General features: G+C 50.7%; 5 protein-coding genes and 1 non-coding gene across 6 annotated transcripts; 3 read left to right on the top strand and 3 right to left on the bottom strand.

Annotated features, from left to right (window-relative positions):
* Positions 1–545: 545 nt before the first annotated feature.
* VTN49DRAFT_2174 (uncharacterized protein) lies at positions 546–1,840 on the bottom strand (the record flags this gene model as incomplete). The annotated part of the gene is made up of 3 exons (XM_069409870.1): positions 546–993; positions 1,051–1,377; positions 1,431–1,840. 3 exons carry the CDS (start codon positions 1,838–1,840, stop codon positions 546–548), a joined length of 1,185 nt encoding a protein of 394 aa, XP_069269931.1.
* Positions 1,841–2,578: 738 nt separating this feature from the next.
* VTN49DRAFT_2173 (uncharacterized protein) lies at positions 2,579–3,492 on the top strand (the record flags this gene model as incomplete). Its single annotated transcript, XM_069409869.1, has 2 exons — positions 2,579–2,837; positions 2,903–3,492. 2 exons carry the CDS (start codon positions 2,579–2,581, stop codon positions 3,490–3,492), a joined length of 849 nt encoding a protein of 282 aa, XP_069269930.1.
* Positions 3,493–4,054: 562 nt separating this feature from the next.
* On the top strand, positions 4,055–5,405 carry VTN49DRAFT_2172 (uncharacterized protein; the record flags this gene model as incomplete). The annotated part of the gene is made up of 3 exons (XM_069409868.1): positions 4,055–4,294; positions 4,361–4,595; positions 4,654–5,405. 3 exons carry the CDS (start codon positions 4,055–4,057, stop codon positions 5,403–5,405), a joined length of 1,227 nt encoding a protein of 408 aa, XP_069269929.1.
* A 400-nt stretch (positions 5,406–5,805) lies between these two features.
* VTN49DRAFT_2171 (uncharacterized protein) lies at positions 5,806–8,656 on the bottom strand (the record flags this gene model as incomplete). Its single annotated transcript, XM_069409867.1, has 4 exons — positions 5,806–6,665; positions 6,721–7,453; positions 7,502–8,320; positions 8,378–8,656. The coding sequence occupies 4 exons, from the start codon at positions 8,654–8,656 to the stop codon at positions 5,806–5,808; spliced, it is 2,691 nt and encodes an 896-aa protein (XP_069269928.1).
* A 386-nt stretch (positions 8,657–9,042) lies between these two features.
* Positions 9,043–9,114, top strand: VTN49DRAFT_t33. Its single transcript has one exon. It is a non-coding gene; the product is annotated as a tRNA-Arg (tRNA).
* A 571-nt stretch (positions 9,115–9,685) lies between these two features.
* VTN49DRAFT_2170 (uncharacterized protein) lies at positions 9,686–11,182 on the bottom strand (the record flags this gene model as incomplete). The annotated part of the gene is made up of 1 exon (XM_069409866.1): positions 9,686–11,182. The coding sequence occupies one exon, from the start codon at positions 11,180–11,182 to the stop codon at positions 9,686–9,688; it is 1,497 nt and encodes a 498-aa protein (XP_069269927.1).
* Between the last annotated feature and the right edge of the window lie 671 nt (positions 11,183–11,853).

Genomic DNA, 11,853 nt, shown 5'->3' with positions numbered 1-11,853 from the left:
AATATCTATAAGTATTAGGAAAGTACTGGCGTGCTGACAGCTGTGCTCAACGGCATCCTTGATCTAAGAGTACGGAATACAATACTACTCAAAGGATCCTAATAGAACGCATAATCACAAGCCCTTTGATTTGTATCGGCTGCTGGCTATCTTTGTACAACTAACCACAGTTTTCGCAGACAGCCGACGAGCAGGTAGGGAGATAACTTACCACCATGACTACAACAATTCACCGACGGCCCAAGCTATGACAATGGGTTACCTTACAAGTTACAAGTTACGGCGAGCCTGGTGTGGGTGACTCTCCCTCACATTGACGCTCATAGCGAGTGCGTGAACATAGGCCAAGACCTGGTGGCAATACCAGCGTGACAGGGGCGAAACCAATTTTGATCGCTATGTAGCTATAGTCCGCCATACATCTGGTGTGAATCATATATTTGAAACGGAATATTTTCTGATACATCAAATCATCAGTCGTTCACGCGTCAATTACAATTGGACACATGGGTATATGAAACAAACAAGAGTCGAGTCCGATCAAATCAACGATGGCTTGGATTAGGTACTGTATCCTTTGGAATGTCGTCCTTCAACGTCGATGAAACAATCTTCTCCAGTATTCGTCGTACTTCAACCCCGTCGCCCTCGCCCTCCGGCGCCTTGCCGTCGATCTCATCAATCATCTTGTTCGCTTCGTCCCGCAGCTGCGCCACCACCTTGCGCGTGTACGCAAAGCTGCCCGTCCGTTCCATATACTTGACTGCGTACAGCTTGACTTCTTCGTCCGTCGGCTTTTGCCGCAGGATGTTGATGAGTTGCAGATTACTCGGGTCCGCTCGGATGCTATGGATAATGGGAAACGAGAATTTGCCCTCCGTTAGGTCCTCGCAGAATCCTTTGTTCTGGCTGTATGTCGTGCTCGACAAGTTGAGGTAATCATCACAGATCTGAAAAATCAGACCTAATAAATTGACAAGGGATACGTAGTCCCTATCCATTCATGAGTCGCGTGTCGAAAAAAAAGAAACTGGTGCTCGGAGCGCGTACTTATCTGTTCCACTTTCCGCCTGCATCAGCTTCACGGCCAGTCGGAACAGCCCTCCGGTCTTGTTTCCCACCATCTCCAAGTATTCTTCTTCCGTCGGACACGTCAACGTGTCTCGCCAGAAAAGGTCCATTCCTTGGCCCCGGTGAAGATTCAGCATCTCTTCTGTGAAGATCTCAATCGCCTGAGGGCTCTTCAGTTTCTGCACCTCACGCAGCGTCAAAAAGTATACGTAGTTGGACGAGTTGATCGTCTGCGCTGTTCCGAAGATATTGTGCGCCACGGGAATTCCTCGGCGCAGTGTCGACGAGTCTTCTACGTCGTCGATACTACCAACATCGTGTCAGCTCAGACCTCAAGTTGAACTACCCAGATCGCATACAGTAGTGATGCCGTGTGCAGCATGGTCACCACCTTGGTGATGATAGCAAGGCTATCCTCCGGCACTTTCAGCCACGCATTAAACGCCGCAATCATCTGCTTCCGAATATCCTTCCCCGGCTGTTGCACCAAATATTCGTACGGCCCCAGCAAGATCTGTTCCTTTTCGTCCGTCCACATGGCGTCCACTTTCTTTGTCCAGTCGATACTCGATTGCTTGCGGCCGTGTCTAGCGGCCGGACCGAATTTCCGTCGCGACCATGACATCCACTCCCCTTCGGAAATCGGACCCAGGGTCGAGGTATGAGGGGCGACGCCGTTAGTGGTTACTGCCCCGGTCGAGCTCGTACGAGGCGGGATTGCCGTCGGCGAGTAAAACGAGCTTGATGAATGCGCAGAGTCGGAAGTCATGTTGGACAAAGGTATGAAACTTTTTGTTGCTCTCTGTGGGGACTATGTGACATAAGCGGGCCACCAGAACCTGGGAATATCTGGATCGAAGTGACTAGACTGAAGACTCATGGGTACTCCGGTAAAAGGATCCCAAAGAGGCTGGATGGTCGAATTCATCTTTCGACACATGATGAAACAACGAGCATGTGATCCAGTGGAGTACGCCAAGACGCGTGACAACAAGCGTACCAAACATGAAATTAAAAAATACTAGAGAATTACCATAATACCGGCCATTGATAAACATTTGCGGCTGAATTCGCTTGCAGACTCTTTGTCTACTGGAAAGTTATCTCGTTATCGTGCGGAAATGAGCTTGAAATTGTGACAATTTGCGTAAATGTTCTCGAAACAAACAAATTTGAAGCAAACTTCGCAGCCCTACGGCCCGACAATGGCGGGGCTCATCACCGGGTCAACGGCCGATTTGTTTACTTGGCGATCGGATTGTTGGGAAAACTGATCGATCCAGGGTCTCGGGATGATGTAAGTGATGGAGCTGATCCACTGATCTCGAACAAGGATCCCATCCCAATCCCTTGTTTGGAGGCTTCTCGGCCTTCAGGTCCCGGCTGAGCCTGTTCCCTATGGTAGGGTGGCTCTCCCACACTTGTTAGTTTGGTTTCTCTTCTCGCTGCCTCTGCCCAGGTCCTCGCCTGAATCTCTAGTTTTTTTTTCCTCTGTGAAAGCCCAACTATGGAGGCCCTACTGTCGCATTCCTTCGACTATCTCTCTTCTTACGACCCAAACAAGGTCCGGAAGGGCCTACGCCAGGTCGAAGGGTTGTTGGCGCAGATATGCCTGTCTCGCGGCAAGCAGACGGCAGCAGCAGAGAAGAGACGGTCCATGGCCTCGGCCGGGAACCAGCAGTCGTCGCCAAAAGCTCTTGATGAGCTCCCGGCAGACCCCGCATTCAGGGAGTTTTACAAGCTCCAGGAGAGCTTCCAGTGGAACGGTACGCTATGTGATCAATACTGCCGATGATTCCGACAACATCTGTGCTGACACTAAGCAACCCAGTGGCCATGCGTTTGGTCTCGTGTCTGGAGCACCTCCTCGACCATGGAAATGATGGGTCTAATGACCTGCTTATCGTTGCGGCCCTGAATCTGATCCATGGGGTCTTGCTTCTCCATCCCCCGTCGCGCACAATTTTTTCACGCGAGAACAACATGAACCTACTCCTCGATTTGCTCGATCCCGGAAACTGTCCGGCGGTTCAGTCAGCCACGCTTCTGGCCCTGGTCAGCGCATTGCTCGACCAACCCGCCAATACCCGGACGTTCGAAGAAGTCGATGGCTTGCTCACAGTTACCTCGCTCTTCAAGTCGCGGTCAACGTCTCGAGAAGTCAAGCTCAAATTGGTCGAATTCTTGTATTTTTACCTCATGCCGGAGACTCCAAACACAACTACCAGCTCTCCAAGCAACGGCGCAGGCTTGCATCGAAGTCCAAGCAAAGCAGCCAGTACGCTTGCTGCAAGCGACCATCGAATGGGGCGTGAGACGCGGACGACGGACGATAAGCAGAGAATCTTGGGCCGGTATCTGCACAATGTGGCCGACTTGGTTGAGGACCTGAAAGAGACGGCGCCGTTTGGTGCTATCTAATACTGATGGGCATGATGGATGGGTTATGCACTGCATCGTTATGGGTTTGGGCTATTCGATTTCCTTTCCGCTGGCATTTGTTTCAGTCTTATTTCCTTTTAGTTTGCTTCTGCTTTTCATCGCCATTCTCGCTTCTGTTTGTTTTTTTTTTCCTCTCTGCATTTCGATTTCCTCGCTACTCTGCATGTGCTTGTATTTTTTTTTTTTGGTTTTGCATTGTTCCTGTCGTGGTGGTCTGGCGGTGGTACCTCGGTCTGGGATCTTATGTAAATTAACGGTTACGATTGATGATGGAATGACACACGAACTGGAAGGATCTACTCAGTCAAGCGACAAGTAGAAACGATTTAACAGTCAGGTCTTTGATTGTTGCAGGTACAAAGATAGGTAGTTCGTGCACTAATTAGTGACGGAGAGGTATAGCTGACTCGGGTTCGGGCCGGCTTTTAGTTATCAGCTTCAGCCAACCATCAGACCTCCCGCTTCACTTCGATAACTCAAGTCGACTCGCCCACCCGCACACCTACCTCAGCGAGACCCCCCTTTCTTTCCCATCACAATAATGTCAAACAAACGCATCGAGCAATGGGAAATAGAACGATATTGGGAAATCTTCTCATCCATTGCAAATGGCCAACCTCGCCTCAATAATGCGCAGGCCGCCAACGTCCTGCGCAACAGTCGACTCCCCGATGAACAGCTCGAGAAGGTCTGGGATTTGGCGGATTTGGACGGAGATGGAGAGTTGGACTTTGAGGAGTTTTGCGTCGCGATGCGATTGATTTTTGATCTCGTCAATGGGGTATAACCTCCTCTCCTTAACTTGCTCCGGATTTAGCGATTGACGTTGCTCGCTGCTTGACGATAGGAGTTGGCAGCGGTTCCGCCCGCTTTGCCCGATTGGTTGATCCCAGAGTCAAAGGCGCATCTTGCCCAGGCCAACCGCGCCCTCGGCGGACGAGAGGAGCAGTTCGAGCGGATAGAAGACGAAGACGAGACGGCGGGGTTGAAGGATGGGTTCGATTGGTATATGAGTCCATCGGATAAGGCCAAATACGAGGAGATTTATACGGCGAACAAGAATCATCGGGGAGAGATTACATGTATGCACCTACAGCAGCCGGATGAGTTAAGGGGGAAAGAATGGCTAACGGGAAGCAGTCGAATCCCTACAAGACCTCTACGACTCCCTCGACGTCCCCGACACCGACATCCGCTCTGCCTGGAACCTCGTCAACCCTTCCGCCTCCCCCACTATCAACAAAGATGCCACGCTCGCCTTCCTCCACATCCTCAACTACCGACATGAAGGGTACCGGATCCCCCGTACCGTCCCACCGTCCCTGCGCGCCTCCTTTGAGAACAACAAGATCGACTATCAGATCAACAACGTCCGCTCCCAAGCCGCACAACGCTGGGGCGTCGACAGCGCCGACTCCGATACTCCCACCGGCCGCAAAGCCAAGTTCGGCGACGCATACCTCACACGCCTCGGCGTCAAGTCTAGCTATCGCCCGCAAGGCACGGATTTCAGCAACACGATCCAGGACGAGGAGTGGGAGAAGGTCCGCCTGCGCCGGGAACTCTCCGAACTACAGGCTAAGCTCGAGGCGGCGAATCGGGCCGCTGAGGAACGCCGCGGGCTGCGCTCTAGCCGCCACGCCGACGGCCGGCCCAACTGGACCCTGATCAAGAAGGAAGCCCTGCAGATGCTCGAGTACAAAAAGCGCGAACTCCGCGAGTTGCGCGAAGGGTCCGGCAGAGCCAAAGAAGGGCAGGACCTCGAGCGCCTGCGCGAAGATATCAAGTCCGTCGGCGAGCAGGTCGAGAACCTCAAGGAGCATCTGGCCAAAAGGAATGAGGTTTTGGCGGATTTGCGCAGGCAGATCGATGAGGAGAAGGCGTCCCGGTAATATATTCACTCATCGTACAGTATTCATTCCCCTTTGCTCGACGTTTTTTTTTCCTCTCTTTCTGGGGACCTGATGGAAACGGTGGATGGGTTCCATTCCTCAGCTGTCTTCTACATATAATGTATATAGGTAGTACTCTACGCATTGTCATGATTCTTGTTCCTTTCGAATTGTGTGAATTGGGTTTTATTAAAACGACAAGGTTGCGATTTATCCCGTAAGGGAATCCACGTCGAGAGGGAACTGCAAGACAGTACGGAAGTAAACACCGACTTGGATTAGCCACTGCCTAACACCAATTATTAAGATACAGGTATCTAGTGTTACAGACCCGTCATAGAAATGCAACCAATAAAGCCAGCCGGATGATAACGCCAGAGAGATAGAGTCCGGTAGATTCCTACCGCACCTTCAAATCCGCCATGATATCCTGACCCTCCTTCGTTTCCACGGCCGCGAACGCGCCGCTGCTCTTCTCCAACCCCTTCTCGGCCCGGGCGTAGGCTTCGTCGCTGCGGTCTGTCAAAATCTCTAGGTCCTCCGGTGACAGCAGCCCTTGCTGGCTTTCATCCACGTGGAATTGTTCAAATTCCTCTCCTCCAAGTGCCTTGCGCAACTCGTCTGCGTCGTTCTGCGGGTTCCCGTTGTCTAGCAAGCTCCGGAACTTGCCCTTTTGGATAACGAGACGTTCTAGACGCCGCTTTGAGTCAGCTTTTTCGAGCAGGGTTTGCTCGACGGTGCCTTTGGTGGCAAGGCGATAGACGATAACCGGACGTGTTTGGCCAATTCGATGGGCGCGATCTTGGGCTTGCAAGTCCTGCTGGGGATTCCAGTCGGAGTCGTAAAGGATCACGGTGTCGGCTGCCGTCAAGTTGATACCTTGACCTCCCGCACGTGTGCTCAGGAGGAACAGCTTGTAGTCTGGGTCGCTGTTGAACGCTTGAATCTGTGCTTGCCGGTCGGCTTGGCTGACGGCCCCATCGATGCGGCAGCACTTCCATGATCGAAGCTGAGTTGCCCAGTCCTCCAGGAGGTCCAGCTGCGTCTTGAATTGAGAGAAGATCAGAATCTTATGACCCTTGGCCATGAGGCAGGGCACTAGTTGATCGAGAAGAAGCATCTTGCCCGATGCTGTCACCAGTGTTTCATCCACTGTGGAGGAGTCCTCCCCCCAAGGCCAGTAAAAGTTATGGGGAGAGTTACATGCCAAGCGAGCTTGCATCAATGGGTTTTGGAGTTTTTTATTCGCGATTTCCTTTTCTTTTGGTGGTCTTAGCACTCTTCTGATAAAAAAAAAATTCCCGACAGAACTTACTGGCCAGCTTGATGGTTTTCGCACGCTCAATCTCCTCTTGCTCCGTTTCACTTAGTACTTCTTCTTCCTCTTCGTCGTCTAGTCCTAGCTCCAAGCGGCGCAACTTGGCGTTAAACTCCCGATCTCCAATCTCTCTATACGTCGGACGCCGCCGAGTGCGACTGCCGACGCTGCCTGGTGTAGATGAACGCGTCGACTTTAAGCTTTTGGCTGGACTGCTCGATCCACTGCCATCCGCCTTCCTCTTTGTGCTTGGCCCATGCGAAGATCGAAGAGATTGTCGAGTTTCGATGCGTTCAACTGCTTTGTTTTCGAGGAACTGGCGAGCAGTCCCGTTGACAATCTCCCGGTACAGCTCCTTTTGCTCCGCCGTCAAAGGAGCATACAGTATGTACTCCCGTTTCTTAGGAAGAGAAGCTTCGACGTCTGTTTTGACACGACGCAACAGGAAAGGTTTGAGAATCGCGTGCATCGTGCTGACAAGCTTGCGTCGCCGCCTTTCAATAACTTCCGTATTTCCGCTCTTGTCTAGCACGGATGTGAAATCAAACCAGCTCTGGAAACTGTCCAAATCATTAAACACCTCTGGGAGCAAGAAGTGTAACAGAGACCACAGCTCAGCAATGTTGTTCTGCAGAGGTGTTCCAGTAATCAGCAATCGATTGGCAGACTTGTAGGTCATAAGCTCCTTGATGAGTTTGCAGTTCATGTTCTTCAGCCGATGGCCTTCGTCCTGCAATGGATCAGTTCGCTTCCTATCACTCCACAATGAGAAACATACCACAATGATGTATTTCCATTGGTACTGGGAAAGATATTTGCGATCGTTCATGCAGATCTCGTATGAAGTGCAAACAACGGGGAAGTCCATGTTTCTTTGATCCTGCAGCTTCATCGACTGCTTGCGGATCGCCTCCCGCTCCGCTTTGGTCCCATGGTACAGCACCGTTTTGATGCTAGGCGCCCATCTAGCGAATTCGTCGACCCAGTTACTGACGGTGCTCAGCGGTGATGCAATTAGGAATGGCCCGGAGACGCCCTTCTCTTTGAAAAATGCGATCAAGGATATGGCCTGAACCGTTTTGCCCAAGCCCATCTCATCAGCAAGGATGCCGCAGAGTCCATTCATGTAGAGTGACTTCAACCACTCCAAGCCTTCTAGTTGATACTTGCGCATTTTGCCACCAGTAACCAAACTGGGCTGTTGTGTAGCAACCAGCCCTTCTTGTTCGCCAATCGCAGTCGGGCGAGCTTCCAGCTCATCAGCAGCCTGCTCCAGAGCTTCCTGCACGGTAGGTTTATTTTCTGGCAATTCAACATCTGCCTTCTTGAAGTAACTCGTGATGTCACGGGCAGACTTGTCCTTTTTGACAGAGCTCCTGCCGGATGCTTTCTTCGGTTTCGCATCAGCCTTATTGCTGCTTTCTTTGTTCTGAGTATAATCCTGATTGCTTGCTCGAGATCTAGTCGTTCGCTGGTTGGTTGTAGAGGGCGCTTTTGACTCGGAAGCTTGCTTCCTTCTGGCAGCCTCTTTCAGAGCTTCCTCTCTCTGTTTTCTTTGCTGCTCTTTCATTTTATCAGCCATAATCGCGACGAATACCTAATTAAACGAATCAGTATCACATCTACATATGCTCTGAGCTGAGGCAGAACATACTGAACTGGTTTTGAGCAGATTGGTTAGAGCTTTCGCTTTCATGTCCATCCCTTCAGTATCATCTTCTTCATCGGCCGCATCCGTGGGGGCATTCAGATCCACTCCACCATTCCTATTCTCATCTACTTCCGCTTCGGCAGCACGGCTCTCCTTCGTCAAGGTTGGCTCCATTGGCGATGTTGGTGGCGAAGATTGAGGGCGTAAAGCGTCGTCTGCGTCGTTTACCGACGTGGCAGGAGTCGTTCGACCAGAGTCATTCACGTCCATTGGCCCATCCATGATCAGTTACCGGGCTCACACTGTAGCCAAAATGCCTGCGATTTTCTCCAGCGTTCAGGAAATTTTCGCGGCTCTGAGGAAAGGCGCCTTGAAAAGATCACCAGTTGTGGCACGACAGAGCAATGGCGAGTTGATGCGACCCCGGAAGACCGCAATAATTCAATTAAATGTGACATAAAACAGGGTTCTGTCTTCCAGAACAATGAAAAGAGCTCCCTGCGCTCCTCTGTTCCCCAGACGCGATTTGCTGCAGGCACGCGTCGCAGGCACCGCACAGACCAATTGTTAATGGGGGCTGTTTGCCTTGTTTGTTCCCGCGTCGCGTCATCACGTGCATTGCCTTAAGCCTTCCAACATCGTATTGGCGACTTGTCAGGCAACTCATTGGCCGGCTGGCCCAATGGTAAGGCGCTTGACTACGGATCAAGAGATTGCAGGTTCGAATCCTGCGTCGGTCAATTTTTTTTTTCCTACTACGATCATCGTAGGCTGCCCACGAGACTCTTGTCAACTTTTTGAACTTGGGAAGAAACATAGCGGTCGTGCGTCTCAGAACGACCGAGCTCCCTCAGTGTTAGAGAAGAAGCTGACAACAGGCACGGCGGTTTAGCAGTTGTCTCCAGGCAAAATAACGTTCTGATCATTAACCTAGATTCTTACTCAATAGAGACCAGCTGGCGATGGAATCGGTCAAAACGCTCCGAACCCCAACCGCCCCAGGGCCCAGGTGCTGTGCACATCTAATGTTATTTGCATATCGGTTTTGGAATAGCCTGGCTAACTAATGGGTATTGTTCTTATCCGAACAAATATTATCTATAAATGGTATGTGCTCCTACGACTGATGTAACTCTCCGCCAACGGTACAGTATTGGTATTGCTTTTTGTGGGACTCGGACGTCCGAATGAAAGATGGAATTCGAGTAAACTGCTCAACAGATTATTGACCAGCTCAAAATCAATGAAGTGAATACAATACAAGAATGCGTGGGTCATAAAACAAACAAACACATAGCCGTACGCCAAAAATCACCCATTTACTTCCACGCTTTCCACGCTCCATTGAGCCCTACAGATTGGACAGGTTGGGTCGCGAGAGTGTTGAACACAGAAATCAACCCACTCTTGAATACAATCTCGATGGAAGTTCTGGCCACAGCACCTTCTGCACCATACCAACTCTCCCTCATCGCGCATTGCTCGGTTTTCATCGGCGGATGATTCTTCTTCAACGTTGGACTCATTGAGGCCACCAGAAGAATCGTCTCCGTCGTCGCCATTGTTTTCTTCTTCGATTGGATTCTGAGTGTCTGCATTTTGACCAGTGATAATTCTCTCAAATTCGTTAAGGTAAACGGCAAAAGCACAGTCATCATCGCCGTCATTATCATTCTCAGTCGCGTTCTGATCATTGATGGAGGCTTCATCACCGGCTTCGGAGTGAACAGAAGAAGCGTCGCCATCGTTACCGTCGCTGTCATCATCTCCAGTCGGGGTCTGACTGTCTTCATCTTCGGCGTTGGTAAACTCTCCAAAGGTTTCAAGCCGATCGAAACAAATGGAAAAGATATCATCATTGTCCGTATCATTTCCGTCGTCAGTTCCGTCCAAAGGTTGAGATTCCTCAGAATGAGCGGAAGTCGCTCCTTCAATGGCAGATCCGTCATTATGGAGGGAAGAGTAGCCGCTATCATTGGAACCAATGCTCTCTCTTTCAGCAGCACGCAGCGAACGGAAGCATATTGTACAGTCTCCCTCGACAGGTCTGCGTGTCACTGGTCTGGAGGACTGAGGTCCTTCGATGGTCGATGGAGATCCATTGTTGCTTGGTGACGAAGGGGTGGGGGGTTCGGAGTTCTCGGTCGTAGTTGTTCGCTGAACGGAAGAAGATGCTGTGTCAGACGTTGGAGTGTCTAGGCCAGCCTCTGAAACCACCGTATCTGCCTGCCGTTCTGGTTCATCACGTCCTGGCCTTGTTTCTGTTGCGTCTCTGCCAGTGTTCACGAAATTAATATTGGCGATGATTATGTTCTGCGTGATTTGTGTCGTCGACCTATCCTCGAAGATAAAAGTCTGCTCAACTCGCGGAGGAGTATCACGCTGCTCCCGTGACTCAGCAGGAGTTTGCTGTTCTTCTGATTGTGAACTTTCTGAGGTATCGTGTTGACGAGCTGTTGAGGGCTGTAGTTGCTGGAGAGCTCGTCGCCTTTGAACGAACTTTTCAACCAGCAGTGTCCAGCGATGGAAGAGAGTCTCTGCTTGATATTGGTGCCAACGCCTGCATAATACAAGCGGTGCGAGTTCCTCTAAAATATCATCAATGCATTCCTCGCCGCTGTTGAGAACTCGAGTCCCTTCGTCAAGAAGTTGACAGGCTCTATCTCGATTGAGGCCATAGGTCCTCAATAGGCATCGACGTCCCCTGGTCCGTGCGTACCCGGCACAATTGAACTCCACGTCGGGATGGACGCCGAGAATATTCGAAAGATGGTTAGGGTGAGTACGGGGAACGTATGAATTCGGCATGATGGTCACTGGATATGCCGTAGCTTATTTCGCTTATTGACGAGAAATACCGACGTACCCTGATAGATCACAGTGTCGAAGTTATTGACAGCCCCTTTATAGTTGCAATAGACCGCTACCTTCAAATCAATGCTACAGCATCATATGGCGATGAATGCACAAGCCACAGTTCGACTTCCCAACACTGCCTCATGCAGAAGCACAGCCATGTACCATCACACATGTGATCAGGGACGGCGCGGTCTTAGCTACAGGCTCGTGAGTTACAACGAGAGGCAACTGCCAACTACTGGCTTTTACCTCCCAATGGGAGAACCTTAACTTCGCCATTTCCGGGAATATTTTGCAGTCAACTGTTCATTTTCCATCAGTCTAAGAAGTCGATTGATTCAAGGTTGTTGGATCTGACTATCTTGAGTCAGACGGGGAATACCCTGGCCATGCGTCTGAGGCAGTACAGACTGCAGAACCAGCGATGCCTATATGCCAAAACCGGATAACATAGCCGTGCTAAGCGAAGAATCCTGGCACTGAAATGTATCGACCGGGCTCTTAGACATGCAGCCCTTGTCATGCTGTTGAGGGTTGTGTACAGCGCTAATCTGCACAATTCTACTGGTCTGGTGAGGACCAGGGAGATATTCGATGATCGTTGTTACGTTTTTTTTTTT

Source organism: Thermomyces lanuginosus (genome assembly GCF_041956635.1).
Source record: "Thermomyces lanuginosus strain ATCC 200065 unplaced genomic scaffold VTN49scaffold_24, whole genome shotgun sequence".
In the NCBI taxonomy this organism is placed as follows: Eukaryota; Fungi; Ascomycota; class Eurotiomycetes; order Eurotiales; family Trichocomaceae; genus Thermomyces; species Thermomyces lanuginosus.
This window is presented reverse-complemented; position numbering and strand designations above follow the sequence as displayed.